At 41.2% G+C, this 14,966-nt stretch overlaps 2 protein-coding genes across 2 annotated transcripts; one reads left to right on the top strand and one right to left on the bottom strand.

The window, feature by feature from the left end:
- Positions 1–116: 116 nt before the first annotated feature.
- LOC110500067 (V-type proton ATPase subunit E 1) lies at positions 117–3,789 on the bottom strand. The gene is made up of 10 exons (XM_021577210.3): positions 3,659–3,789; positions 3,507–3,566; positions 2,783–2,848; positions 2,529–2,638; positions 2,194–2,260; positions 1,981–2,070; positions 1,472–1,540; positions 1,277–1,371; positions 1,014–1,101; positions 117–741 (listed from the first exon to the last, which is right to left on the bottom strand). Exons 2-10 carry the CDS (start codon positions 3,537–3,539, stop codon positions 679–681), a joined length of 681 nt encoding a protein of 226 aa, XP_021432885.1. The 5' UTR covers positions 3,540–3,566; positions 3,659–3,789; the 3' UTR covers positions 117–678.
- Positions 3,790–6,907: 3,118 nt separating this feature from the next.
- Positions 6,908–14,120, top strand: LOC110500062 (uncharacterized). Its single transcript, XM_021577205.3, has 2 exons — positions 6,908–7,146; positions 12,891–14,120. Exon 2 carries the CDS (start codon positions 13,092–13,094, stop codon positions 13,854–13,856), a length of 765 nt encoding a protein of 254 aa, XP_021432880.1. The 5' UTR covers positions 6,908–7,146; positions 12,891–13,091; the 3' UTR covers positions 13,857–14,120.
- The last annotated feature ends 846 nt before the right edge of the window (positions 14,121–14,966 follow it).

Here is a 14,966-nt window from a genome sequence, read left to right as displayed (position 1 = left end):
TTCAATTTAATAAATAACAAGAGACTATAGAGCAACTCCTTTGTCAGACAAAAAATGCATTGTATTACGATACGATAAGAGAAAAATGTGTAGGTCAAAAAAGAGCAGGCAACTGATACTATCGATTTATACTTTATAACATATTTTCACCATAACCTCTTCAGATGGAAATATTGACCCTTCCTTCTGTTTCATGATACAACAGCAGACATTACATCAATAAATTAATTGGATTCAATAAGGACATAGTTGGTCTTCAATGTTTTGATAGATAGATGGGAGCAAATAGCTACGGGTGAGTCAATGCTCCATGCAACTTTTTATTCTATTTTTTCATGAGAGGAAGATGTTATTAGCCTGAACCAATCAGACTGAAATTATTACCGTCCAGCCAATCATAATAAAGATGACTGAGGTGTGTAAACCAAGATCCCCAGGGGGAGCAGCAGATCCATTACCACTGTGCAAAAGTTGCTCCTCCTACTCACATCTGCAATGAAGTTCAACTTTTATACTGTCCCAAGATGCAAAGAAATACAACAATACATGACAAAACAACAAAATGGTGTCTTTTCCATTTTTAACTGTGTTTTTGGAATTCTTCTCACAGACACAGGAATGGTAACGTTCACACAACAGAAATAAATAACTCCTCTTCAAGACGATGGATGGAGACACTCAGTCCAAAAACTTGCGGTTCTGGTTCTGACCAAAGAGAGCCACTCGAATCTCAGGCATCATCTGAGTAGAAAGACAGACACTGGATTAGTGCCAAGCTGAACCTCATGAAAAACCACAGAGTAAGGGGCCAAACTACATCTGAGAATTTGCAGTACAATCATGTGCAAAACTTCACACAGTGTATACATCTAAAGAATGATGGTAAGCCGATAGCTTTATGCGAGGATATTCACACTGTTGGTTGTTTATATAGGACAACTGTCAATGAACTAGATGTGCTAGCTGTTCATAGTGCAATTATAGTTCCTGTGAGACTGTCCCTGTGCCCTTACCTGCTGAGCCATGAGGTCCAGTCTGCTCTCTAGGGTGTTGGACACCTTGATCTTCCCATCAGCGTTGTAGATTTCAATACCTCCTGAACTGAAGGAGACATACAAACAACTTTGAATTAACTCATGAACCCTTGACTGACACCTTAGAAAGACCACAGAAGACATTTTTTTTCAATGATGTGTTAATTAATCAATACTAATTCAAAGTAAAAACCTATTTGAAATGAATGGGTTCACATTGAGACAAGGCACTGTCTTCTTACATGTCTGGAGACAGGAAGTTGTCCTGGTCGATGCGAACCTCAATATTGTTCTTCACTGCTGCTTTATAGACGGGAATGGTCTTCTGGATAGCCGCCTGAATAGGAATAGAACATATGAATCATGCATCAACCCGGTATAAAAGGAAATACACTTGAACAACATTGAACTGTTATAGTGAAAAGGATCATTCTGACCTGAAGCACCTGCAGGTCCTGTTTACGACAGCGGATGGTCACTTTGGTCTCAAGAAGCTGATAGAAACCCTAATATTAAACAACAGAGCAACAGACACATTAAAAACATTCGCTTTAAATCAAATTTTTAAAAAACTCTCCGCACAACTCCTTTGACCTAAATAACATGAAGGCCTATGTACAGCATACTGATATGTATGCAGGACTGTGTAACTAATAAACTATACTGAATGTAACATGAATGTTGGCCTAAAGTAATAGTTATCTCTGTTTCTCTCAGCGTTGTCCCAGTACAGGACCTTTTTAAGTTCTGTTGGTCTTATTTTCCACGCATGTAGTTCTCCTTCAGCGGTTCTTGTCGATTCATGTTCAGTATTATGTCATGTGTTATGTTCTGTGTGGACGCCAGGAAGAGTAGCTGATGCTTTAGCAATAGCTAATGGGAATCCTAATAAAACACTAAAACTGTGTCAGTGACAAGTATTGCATTGTTTAAAAAAAGGCCTCACCTGCAGAACCAGCCCGTCCATCAGTGCTGGGTACCTGGCTGGGTCCTTGGCTACGTTGGCCAGCCGTTGACGCGCCTCGCTCAACATTTCCTGAGTGCACACATTGAGAGGCTTAGCCTATTATTTACATAGAATGCGGTGCTGTAGCAGAACATCATGCCTCTGGCTGTGTTTGAACAAAATAATACGCCAGCCAAGACAAATTAAACTTACTGAAATCATGTCGTCGCGAGCCTTTAACACCTTCAGACGAGCCTGGTTCATCAGGTTAGACATTTGACTGTAGAGGAAGAGAGGTAAGTAAACAAGAGGCTGTGGCACAGGACCACATCACAAGTCCAAGCAGGTGTAAGCCATAGCACATATACTGTGCTTCTTATAATGAATGAGCGGTTGGATGTGACTTCAAATTTAGAATATAAAAGACTTAATGGAAGTTGTGTGTCAGACAGATTCCTCTTTAGAGAAAGAAGAGATTGAGGAAGTCTGAGGGAGCTGAGAGACTAGCAGCAACACTGCCTGAGCTGTAAAGAAAAAGAGTGACTAACATTTTCTTCTGCTGCTCGATCTGCTTCTCTTTCTTCTCGTAATACTCCATGATCTTCAACCTCTGGGTCTGCACCAGACGGCCCTTCTCGATGTTGAACTCCTCTTCCGCCTGCAGGGGGAGACACTTGTCACTCAGAGCATGCAATGAGGAGGCCCTGTCTTTATGATGGTAGGGTCATTCCTCACTATTGAGGATACATTTTAAGAAGCATTGAACCAGTAGAACAGTTAAAGGTACAGCTAAGCACTGTACCTTGGCATCAATTTCCTCTGCCTTCTCATTGGCCTCCTGCTCAATGAAGGCCATCATGTGTTTGATCTATACAGTGGGAAAAAACAGTGGGAATTAGAGATGAGTTGACAGTAAAACCACATTAGGCATGCTTTCCAAGTCATATTTCATGCTGAAGAGAGTCAAGAGGCTGACTTAAAAAGCTTCATTACCCTGTACATTAATTAACTTGTCTCTTTTGGTTCCACCATGTGGTGTGGAATGTGTCGGCCTGGTGTATAGCTTACGTTTCTGTTCCATAATGTTCCATGTAATGTTCATCTAACAAAACATGTTTCTAAACCGTAAACTACAGAGGGAACTGTAATTATGAAGCCTCCTAATCAATTCTACTGTATATACAGTGCATGATAAGGGTTGGCGAGATAAGACAACTGGACATAGGACTCCTCAGCTGACCATGGGTTTTACCATCATGTGACCATATATTGCATCTCTCCCTCACAAATACCGCACTGAGTAAATGCATTGTGCAATTAGATGTCTAAATCATACTAGACATTGTGATTGTATTTTAGTAGTATTTCCGTTTTTTTTTCAATGACAACCTTGGCATGATACAATCACAATTCTGCTCCTTACAAATATATAGTTGCCATAATTTATGATAAGAAAGAAAAAAGGCCTAAATTGAGCAGCAGATGGATAGACGGGTGAAGGTTAAAAGGCTGTAGTTGCAATGTACCTGCTTCTGAACGTCGGCATCGCTGAGCGCCATGGTTGCAGCAGTCTAGGATCTTGTTTCCTTGAAAATATAAACACCGTGATTTCAATACAATAAATGCAACATGCTTTAAAATATTGTAAATCCTTTAGTGCGATGTATCAATTAATTACCAGAGAAATAAAGCCAGGAATGTATGAATTAACCGTTGTAGTCGTGACTAAAGATGTCTACACTTGATCATCTGATTTTCAGCGTCACATGATGTTTACTTCCGGTCTCACCCACCATTAAAATGTGTGACGACGGGTACTGTATGCTACGTTGGGTTAGGGGGATATATTATATATTTACAAAAACGAGGGAGTGCAGTGGATACATTTGTAAAATATATAATAAACAGTGTTGGAAAAAGTACACAATTGTCATACTTGAGTAAAAGTAAAGATACCTTATTAGAAAATGACTCAAGAAAAAGTGAAAGTCACCCAGTAAAATACTACTTGAGTAAAAGTAGACGCCATCATTTTCTTTTACACTCCGACACCACCATAATTTACAAATAAAGCATTTGTGTATGTTTAGCGAGTCTGCCAGATCAGAGGCAGTCGGGATGACCAGGGAGACTATCTTGATAAGTGCCTGAATTTGACAAGTTTCCTGTCCTGCTAAGCATTCAAAATGTAATAAGTACATTTGGGTCTTAGGGAAAATTTATGGAGTAAAAAATTACATTATTTTCTTCATGAATGTAGTGAAGTAAAAGTAGTCAAAAATATAAATAGTAAAGTAAAGTACAGATACCCAAAACAATGTCTTAAGTTATACTTTAAAGTAAGTATTCAACCCCTTTGTTTTGTAAGGCTAAATAAGTTGAGGAGTAAACATTTGCTTAACAAGTTACATAATAAATTGCATGGACTCACTCTGTGTGCAAAAATAGTGTTTAACATGATTTTTGAATGACTACCTAATCTCTATATCCCACACATACAGTTATCTGTAATGTCCCTCAGCCGAGCAGTGAATTTCAAACACAGATTCCACAAATACCAGGGAGGTTTTCCAATGCCTCGCACAGAAGGGCACCTATTGGTAGATGGGTATTTAAAAAAGCAGACATTTAATATCTCTTTGAGCAAAGTTAAGTTATTATTTAAACTTTGGATGGTGTACTACCCAGTCACTACCCAGTGAATTGTGGTCAATGGTAAAGCTTAGCCTCTAACCTTTCCTAACTTAATCAGCTTCTACCCAGCTTCTAAAAAGCTTTCCATGTGTAGCCGGTCACTACAAAGATACAGGCATCCTTCCTAACTCAGTTGCCGGAGAGGAAGGAAACCGCTCAGGGATTTCACCACAAGGCCAATGGTGACTTTAAAACTGTTAAGAGTTTAATGGCTGTGACAGGAGAAAACTGTAGATGGATCAACATTGTAGTTTCTAACACAGTACTAACCTAAATGACAGAGTGAAAAGAAGGAAGCATGTACAGAATAAAAATATTCTATATAATATATATTAAACATTGCATCCTGTTTGCAATAAGGCACTCAAGTAAAACTGCAAAGAAAATAACATTATGTCCTGAATACAAAGCTTTATGTTACGGGCAAATCCAACACAACACATCCCTAAATACTATTCATATTTTCAAGCATGGTGGTGGCTGCATCATGTTATGGTATGCCTGTCATCAGCAAGGACTCGGGAGCTTTTTTAGGATAAAACAAAAACAAAATAGAGCTAAGCACAGGTAAAAAAAAACAACTAAAAAAACACAAGGCCAAATATACACTGGAGTTGCTAGTTTTGACTTAAATCGGTGTAACGTTCGTCGTTAAGGGTAGACGAAGGCGCAGCGTGATTTGGGTTCATCATATTTATTTAAAATGTGAACCAGAAAAAAAACAAGAAACGATACAACGAAAGAAAAGCTTCGTCGCGCAAAATAGATGCAACCAAACAAGGACAAGATCCCACAACTGAAGGTGGGTAAAAGGGCTGCCTAAGTATGATCCCCAATCAGAGACAACTATAGGCAGCTGCCTCTGATTGGGAACCATACTAGGCTAACAAAGAAAAAGAAAACATAGATATACAAAAACTAGAGTACCCACCCTAGTCACACCCTGACCTAACCAAAATATAGAGAACAAACAGGGATCTCTAAGGTCAGGGCGTGACAATCGGCTTGAAAATCTATGGCAAGACCTGAAAATGGCTGTCTAGCAATGATCAACAAACAACTTGACAGAGCTTAAAGAATTTTTAAATTAATAATTCTCAAATAGTGTACAATCCAGGTGTGCAAAGCTCTTAGAGACTTACCCAGAAAGACTCCCAGCTGTAATCGCTGCCAAAGGTGATTGTAACATGTATTGACTTAGGGTTTGAATACTAATGTAAATTTGATATTTCTATATTTCATCATCAATACATTTGCAAAAATGTCAAAAAACCTGTTTTCACTTTGTCTTTATGGGATATTGTATGTAAATGGGTGAGAGAAAAACATATATTTAATCCATTTTGAATTCAGGCTGTAACGACAAAATGTGGTCAAGGGGTATGAATACTTTCTGAATGCTTGTATTAAATTAATTAAAGCTGTCAAACACGGACTTCTCACTGAATATCTTTCTCAAATGTTAATATTTTAATTGGAAGGAAATCAATTGCGGATAATGTCAACATCAGAGGAGACTGGTGGGAGGAGCTATATCAGGATGGGCTCATTGTAATGGCTGGAATGGAATAAAAGGAACAAGATCAAACATATGGAAACCACATGTTTGACTCTGTCCCATTTATTCCATTCCATCCATTACAATGAGCCCATCCTCATATAGCTCCTCCCACCAGCCTTCTCTGGTCAACATTTATTTAAAGTATTTTTGTAATAATCCTCAGAAGTAAATTGTCTGTGCAGACTGACTATGTAGTCAATGATGCAGACCATGGTGCTGCAGACCATATATGGGCCTTGCCAGTAGATGACACTAGAGGGTTAGAGGAATTCCATAAAAATAGCACAGAGTTTCTATTCTGGTTCTGACTCAGTCTGCATTCTTTCCTTCGACAGCACAGTGAATGACTGTCTGCCATCTGGAAGTGTGTCAGAAAACTTTTGGCCAACTGCCTGTGACAGCTCTAACCTCTGCCTCCTCTGTACTGTTAATTATTATGTCACTCAGAGGTTTTTTACTGACTTACAGCTAGTTCTGTCTGCCCAGTGCAAGACAGTAGGCATAATAGAAGGCAGAGCTATTTTACCAAGCTAGCACAATGATGAAGTATTCAATCACTTTGCATGCTGCAATTCTATAGCAGCCTCTTACAAATGGAACATGTTTATTTTTCCCTCCATAAAACATGCATGGCCACATTGTAGCCAACTGTTACGTCATAGTCTGGGCACTGGACAGGGGATGAAGAAAGAGAGACACTGGAAGAGTGAGATAGAGATAGAGAGAGGGAGGGAGGGGGGCTCCTGTGTTCTGTGGAGCAGCTGGTAGTCCATTGCTAACTACAGCGTGTATGTCACCCTCTCTGTCACTGTGTCCTCAGCCCTGACTTTCTGTCCGAGTGCACGTCTCTTACTCTATTTCAACATCTCTCTCTCGCCTACGACTTTCAACACTTTACAGAGAGGAGCCAGGTAAGAAAGACACTTATTTTACTCTGATCTTAATTAATGGAATGCAAGGCCGCATCACAGGATATCTTGTTGTTGTTTCAGGGCAGGGCTCTCCAACCCTGTTCTTTGAAAGCTACCATCCTGTAGGTTTTTATTCCAACCCTGATCGAGCGCACCTCAATCGAATAATTCGCTGGTCGATATGATGAATCAAGTTAGTTACAACTTGGGTTGGATCGAAAAATCTACAGGAGGGTACCTCTCTAGGAACAGGGTTGGAGAGCCCAGTTTTAAGGGAATTGTGATGTGTGGGTGTATAGTACTGCAGTTGTATTCGTAGTACATAATAGTACACACACGTAGTAGTAATATATGTAGTTGAGGGGAGAGGGCCTTGTAAAAGCTTGCTTTGTTAAATCAATATATCAGCCATCATGGAGCTCTTTGATGTTATGAAGGGCACAACTCCAAGAGGTTTTAACCTTGTGTACCACCTGTCAACATAAAGAAGTCTGTTTCTCCGGGTGTTGTTTGGTGGTTGTCATTAGTTACTAATTAAATCAACAGGGACAGGATTATGTGCGAAGTCTTGTGTCCAGCTAACTTGTCATTGACATCGGAAAAAAACTAGCCTCATGTGCAGCCTATCCTCAAGTGTGTGTGTCTGTGTCCGTACGTCCCCGTGTGTATGTTTGTGTGTGCATGTGCGTGTGTGTGTGTCTGTTGTCATGTGTCTGTTTCTAGAAATCCAATCGGATAAGATCATCAGATGGTTCACGAGGGGCTGAGAATGTGTGGTTTCCTCTGTCTGACATTCAGACTGACCTTTTATCTCTGGGGCTCTGATATCATGACCATGAGTCTCTGACATCACTACCATGGGTATCTGATACTATTGGGAAGAGAACAAACCTGGGTTCAAAATCATTTCAAATACTTTATCTGGGTTTGAATGAACTTGCCTGGCACAATGGAACCAATAGAATAGTCACAAAAGAAGTGCAAACCCCATCTATCTGGTACTTCAGACAGACTAGGCCAAACACTAAATGTATCTGAAAGATTTCAAATAGTAATTGAATCCAGGTCTGGAAAGGAGTAGGACTCCACATTATAGGGATTCGTTTTAATTCAACTCTGTGGGGGTTAAAAGCTATTGTCAGGGGTGGCTCATTGGGAAACCTATAACTAAAAGAGGATAATAAGTGAATGAGTCTTGTTGGACAGACTAAGCAATTAATATGCTTTAGAACAGGTACTGTACAGTACCATTCCACATTAACAAGTTTGTGGATATCTGCCTATAAGCCTGCTCTGTGCCTTGCAGGGAGAGCGTGATCACCATGTCACTGCTTCCCCTTGTGCCAAAATGCCTAGTAACATACACCTGGCAGGCCTCGATGTTAGAGAGAGGGCAGCTTTCTCGGCACGCTGCACTGGTCACATGACAGCTGGTTAGTCACTGCATTTGTCACATGCGGAAGGTTATGTGACTTCTATTCCATGGCTCACTCTTCCAAGCTAAACAGTTTGGGAATGATGGGAAATAGGGTAGGGTTGTAAGAAATTAGTGGCTACTTGGAAACTGATGAGAATTTGTTTTGCCTGTAATGACAGTGACCTGAGTTCCAGATGTGTGGAGGCTTGTGCCATCAGTGATGATTTTCATTAAATGACTCAACTATTACACAAGTGTGCTTCTTGTTGGGTGCACTGCAAACACTAAGTCCAATGTATAGATATTCTAGGTATTTAAAATGATTCCCCCACCCAAACAGCTTGCACTCAGCTTTAGCTGACAGATATTTAATCCACGGTCTCTGCTGATGTGCCTCTCAGAGACAGTCGATCTCAGGACAAACACACAATGCGGTCTGTAACCGTACAGAGGAACACAAGTAGTACGGCACAAGTACATGAGCTGTTTGATCATTCAATATTGATCAAATCAGGAAATATTTATCGTAAACATGGATGAAGGTGACCGATATAAATGTCCTCTGTCACTGTGGTTCTATGCTTATTCATTATGTAATAAATGGCTCTGACTTGATCTCAGTGTTTTGACTCTGTGCCTGGGATGAGATTACACGCATGCACAATGATTAATCAGGGTCACTCAATGATGGACAGATGCATTCCATCTCAATATACAAGGAATGAACAAATACATACAGTGACATTTGAATAGAAAGGATGGACTGAAAGACAAGGGTACAATGAGAGGATGAAGAGTGCTGCCACAATCTAAAATGTATTTAAAAAACATTCTACACACAATACCCCATAATGACAAATACGTTATTTACATAAGTATTCAGACCCTTTGCTACGAGACCTGAATTTTGAGTTCTTGTTTCCATTGATCATCCTTGAGATGTTTCTACAGCTTGTTTGGAGTCCACCTGTGGTAAATACAATTGATTGGACATGATTTGGAAATGCATACACCTGTCTATATAAAGTCCCACAGTTGACAGTGCATGTCAGAGCAAAAACCAAGCCATGAGGTCGAAGGAATTGTCCGTAGAGCTCCGAGACAGGATTGTGTCGAGGCACAGATCTGGGGAAGGGTACCAAAAAAAATCTGCAGCATTGAAGGTCACCAAGAACACAGTGGCCTCCATCATTCTTAAATGGAAGAAGTTTGGAATCCGCAAGACTCTTCCGAGAGCTGGCTGCCATTCCAAACTGAGCAATCGGGGGAGAAGGGCCTTGGTCAGGGAGGTGACCAAGGACCCCAAAGGTCACTCTGACAGAGCTCTAGAGTTCCTCTGTAGAGATGGGAGAACCTTCCAGAAGGATAACCATCTCTGCAGTACTCCACCAATCAGGCCTTTATCGTAGAGTGGCCAGACAGAAGCCACTCCTCAATAAAAGGCACATGATAGCCTGCTTGGAGTTTGCAAAAAGGCACCTAAAGACTCTAAGACCACGAGAAACAAGATTCTCTGGACTGATGAAACCAAGATTGAACTCTTTTGCCTGAATGCCAAGAGTCACGTCTGGAGGAAACCTGGCACCGTCCCGAAGGTGAAGCATATTGGTGGCAGAATCATGCTGTGGGGATGTTTTTCAGCGGCAGGGACTGGGAGACTAGCCAGGGTCGAGGCAAAGATGAATGGAGCAAAGTACAGAGAGATCCTTGATGAAAACCTGCTCCAGAGCACGCTGGACCTCAGACTGGGGCAAAGGTTCACCTTCCAACAGGACAACAACCCTAAGCACACAGCCAAGACAACGCAGGAGTGGCTTCGGTACAAGTCCCTGAATGTCCTTACAGTGCCTTGCAAAAGGATTCACCCCGCATGGCGTTTTTCCTATTTAGTTGCATTGAAACCTGTAATTTAAATTGATTTTTATTTGGATTTCATGTAATGGACATACACAAAATAGTCTAAATTGGTGAAGTGAAATTTTAAAAATTAAAAACAACGGAAAAGTGGTGTGTGCATATGTATTCACCCCCTTTGCTATGAAGCCTCTAAATAAGATCTGGTTCAACCAGTTACCTTCAGAAGTCACATAATTAATTAAATTAAGTCCACCTGTGTGCAAGCTAAGTGTCACATGATCTGTCACATGATCTCAGTATATATACACCTGTTCTGAAAGGCCCCAGAGTCTGCAACGTCACTAAGCAAGGGGCACCACCAAGCAAGTGGCACTATGAAGACCAAGGAGCTCTCCAAACAGGTCAGGGACAAAGTTGTGGAGAAGTACAGATCAGGGTTGGGTATTAAAAATATCTGAAACTTTGAACATCCCACAATTTTTTTTATAATCCATTATTAAAAAATTGAAAGAATATGGCACCACAACAAACCTTCCAAGAGAGGGCCACCCACCAAAACCCACAGGCCATGCAAGGAGGGCATTAATCAGAGAGGCAACAAAGAGACCAAAGATAACCCTGAAGAAGCTGCAAAGCTCCACAGCAGAGATTGGAGTATCTGTCCATAGGACCACTTTAAGCTGTACACTCCACAGAGCTGGGCTTTACGCAAGAGTGGCAAGAAAAAAGCCATTGCTTAAAGAAAAAAATAAGAAAATATATTTGGTGTTCACCAAAAGTAATGTGGGAGACTCCCCAAACATATGAAAGAAGGTACTCTGGTCAGATGAGACTAAAATGTAGCTTTTTGGTCATCAAGGAAAATGCTATGTCTGGTGCAAACCCAACACCTCCCATCACCCCGAGAACACCATCCCCACAGTGGAGCATGGTGGTGGCAGCATCATGCTGTGGGGATGTTTTTCATCAACAGGGACTGGGAAACTGGTCAGAATTGAAGGAATGATGGATGGCGCTAAATACAGGGAAATTCTTGAGGGAAACCTGTTTCATTCTTCCAGAGATTTGAGACTGGGGCGAAGCTTCACCTTCCAGCAAGACAATGACCCTAAGCATACTGCTAAAGCAACACTTGAGTGGTTTAAGGGGAAACATTTAAATGTATTGGAATGGCCTAGTAAAAGCCCAGACCTCAATCCAATTGAGAATCTGTGGTATGACTTAAAGATTTCTGTACACCAGCGGAACCCATACAACTTGAAGGAGCTGGAGCAGTTTTGCCTTGAAGAATGGGCAAAAATAGAGCTTATAGAGACATACCCCAAGAGACTTGCAGCTGTAATTGCTGCAAAAGGTGGCTCAACAAAGTATTGACTTTGGGGTGAATAGTTATGCACGCTCAAGTTTTCCGTTTTTTTTGTATTATTTCTTGTTTTTTTCACAATAAAAACTATTTTGCATCTTCAAAGTGGTAGGCATGTTGTGTAAATCAAATGATACAAACCCCTCAAAAATCCATTTTAATTCCAGGTTGTAAGGCAACAAAATAGGAAAAATGCCAAGGGAAGTGAATACTTTCGCAAGCCACTGTAAGTGGCCGAGCTAAAGCATGGACTTAAACCAGATCAAACATCTTTGGAGAGGCCTGAAAATAGCTGCCCAGCGACACTCCCCATCCAACCTGACAGAGCTTGAGAGGTTCTTGAGGCTGTAATTGCTGCCAAAGGTGCTTCAACAAAGTACTGAGTAAAGGGTCTGAATACTTATGTAAATGTGATATTTCATTTTTTTAAATATAAATTACAAACATTTCAAAAAAGCTGTTTTTGCTTATTATGGGGTATTGTGTGTAGATTGATGAGGGGGGAAAACAATTTAGAAATAGATTTTAACATTACAACATGTTGAAAAAGTCAAGGGGTCTGAATACTTTTCGAATGGACTGTATTTTTCTTATAGTAACGTTTTGCGCAAGTGCAATGTCCTCTGGCTGAAATGGAAATACATATGTAGGGCTTATACATAGTCAGACATGTGAGGGCCAGGCTATATATAGAAAAGAATGCTGCAACACGGAGCAGAGGGTGCTACTTTTTCCACACAGAACTTGATCAGTCCACGTCACTGAAGGACATCTTCTACTATATTGGTTAACCTTTTCCAGGGACCACAGCTATGAGATAGCCTAGTCCCAGAACGGTGTGTGCTCTTGCCAACTCTATTGCTGCCATTTTCAAGCCAAACAATTCCATAAGCAGTTGGCAAGAGATCAGAAACAGACGCTATGAGATTTTGTGTCATAAAAACACACAATCATTCTAGCAACTATTAAGTAGTTATAAAGGTTTTATATTCAACTCAATATAGTTGATTCATTTATTGTTGATTTTAGGAATTAAATTTATTTTCTGAACAATATTATCCTATATGTTTTCATGTTAATGGTTGGTTGTCTGTTGTGTCTCTCTAGTGGCCAGGTTTCAGGCTGGAGGGCAAGGTCCCAGCAGTGTCCAGAGGGGGGGACAGTGGTGAGGTCAGTTCCCTGTCTGGAGAGCAGAAGCCTGATTGGCTGGGCCCCGCCACGTTACAGCTGAGCCAGGGAGACAGTGGCGGGTCTGGCCCCTGGCAGACAGAGAGCAGCCTGGCTGAGTCCTGGTCCACCGTGGGAGACATGATGGACCCCGAGGACACCAAGAGCCTGGACAGCAGCTACGGAGTGGTCCACCTAGCTGAGGAGCGCAGCGAGAACCACTCCTCCATCTCCGACATGGTCCACCTAGAGCGGGAGGAGAAGATACTTGCGGAGGAGGAGGAGGACGGGAGCCTGGGGGAAGAGGAGGAGCTGCAGGCCTGTGTGATGAGTGTGCTTGGGGGAGGAGGAGACATGTCTGAGTTCAGGGAAGAGGAGCTGGATACCCAGGAATTATTACCTTCATCTGAGGTGTCAGCTGACCACCAAGAGACTATGGATTTAATTATGTCTGTGGCTGAGGAGCTATTTGTCCAGGAGGAGCCTGTTGAAGTATCCCACGCCACCACTGCCTCTATGCCCATGCCAGTTTGGAAGCTAGAGCCCCCCTCTGCCTCCTCTACTCCTGTCCCCTCAATACCTACACTAGCTGAGTTACATTCAGAGCTCCAATACTCTATGCAGGAGCAGCTCCACCCTCCCCCGGTCCTAGGACCAGGAGCACCACAGCCACCAGACCAGAGCCAAACTAACAGCCAACCAGAGTCCTTGGCCTCTCTCCACACTGCCCAGGAGACACAGGAAATCCCACCAGTGACACAGGAGGTTCCACCAGAAAAGACAGAGGCTGAGCTTGCTACATCGCTCCATGCCACTGAGCTACCTGTGCTGCTGTGTGGGGGCGCTGCAATGGTGGCTATTGTGGGAGTATTAGCTTATGGGGCTGTGGCTTACTGCAGAAAGTAGCAAACCCCTATCCTGTGAGCCCCAGCAGCCATATAACCCAGGTCTTTTAAAATCTACTCTAAACTATTCCACCAAGTACATACTGGATTTTACACAATGCGTTTCTTTGCATCTAAGTAGTATTATAAAGGTTGGTTACATTTTTTATCTATTTCCTGTGCTACCTCAGTCCACGTAAAGAGCTCAGGAGATTTGGAAGAGCAAGAATATTTGTTTCTCTGTAAATTCACAGGAAATTACACTTTTAAAATATCTTAAAAATCAGATCTTTGTTTGTTGTTTATTTTTTGTCCCTGTCAATGCACTATAAAATAACACACACGCATGCACGCCCACACACACACACACACACACACACACACACTAATTATGACTATAGTTGAGCCACTTCAAGGGGTATTGTATAATGGCTTGTTCTGTGTCACTGTGGGCAAACTCAGTGACTATGTTAGTTTTTGATCAAATGTATTAGTGGATATTAATCTGTATAGTGACTCAGCTGCAAATCAGCAAAGGGCCAAAGCTTATATAGCAGGTGTGGATATCTGGAGTTACAGTAACCACACAGCACTGCCCCCTGTTGCTCAGTTTTCTGTAATACAGAACAACAACTACTATTTGTCTACAAACCCTAGAGATTGATTTCCTGTTCAACATGGCAAATACATCTTCTACGTCTTCTGCAAGCCCTAAAGAATTGAATGCACTCAGATTGTGCTCTGTGCTCCAATATTTTCCGACATTGGCTGCTGTGGGGGAAATAGATTTGATAAGAAAAGGTCCCTTTGACATTTTTATTCCTTGCGAAACACACATTGGTTACTCAGCAAACATTCCCAGCCTTAATTCTCGCTCTGTTATAAACAATTATAAATGTTAATGTTACTTTCTATGAAGTACATACATAAACCGTTTTTTTCTTTGAACTGAAGGGTTGACTAAATTAGATGTATTATTATAATTTTCTGACATGGTGTGATGTCAGTCTTTACTACTTCCTAGTGGCCATGTGTGGAACAGTAAAAAATACAAAATAAATGTAAAAAATATGTGGAACAGTTTTTTCCTGTTGTGGATATATTTATATTTTTTATTTTATTTAACTAGGCA

Source organism: Oncorhynchus mykiss, chromosome 21, assembly GCF_057628025.1.
Source record: "Oncorhynchus mykiss isolate SJ-2025 chromosome 21, ASM5762802v1, whole genome shotgun sequence".
NCBI classification, from domain to species: domain Eukaryota; kingdom Metazoa; phylum Chordata; class Actinopteri; order Salmoniformes; family Salmonidae; genus Oncorhynchus; species Oncorhynchus mykiss.
Note: the sequence above shows the minus strand (reverse complement) of the source record. Positions and strands in the feature narration are given on the sequence as shown.

Bases quoted from the DNA above. Each gene is read 5' to 3' on its own strand.
- LOC110500067 (XM_021577210.3), bottom strand. From the start codon at position 3,539: ATGGCGCTCAGCGATGCCGACGTTCAGAAGCAG. The intron at 2,261-2,528 runs GTTAGTCACTCT...CTTCCTCTACAG, and splicing joins ATCGAGCAGCAGAAGAAAAT to TCAAATGTCTAACCTGATGA. The intron at 1,102-1,276 runs GTAAGAAGACAG...TGTCTCCTTCAG, and splicing joins AACTTCCTGTCTCCAGACAT to TTCAGGAGGTATTGAAATCT.
- LOC110500062 (XM_021577205.3), top strand. From the start codon at position 13,092: ATGATGGACCCCGAGGACACCAAGAGCCTGGACAGCAGCTACGGAGTG.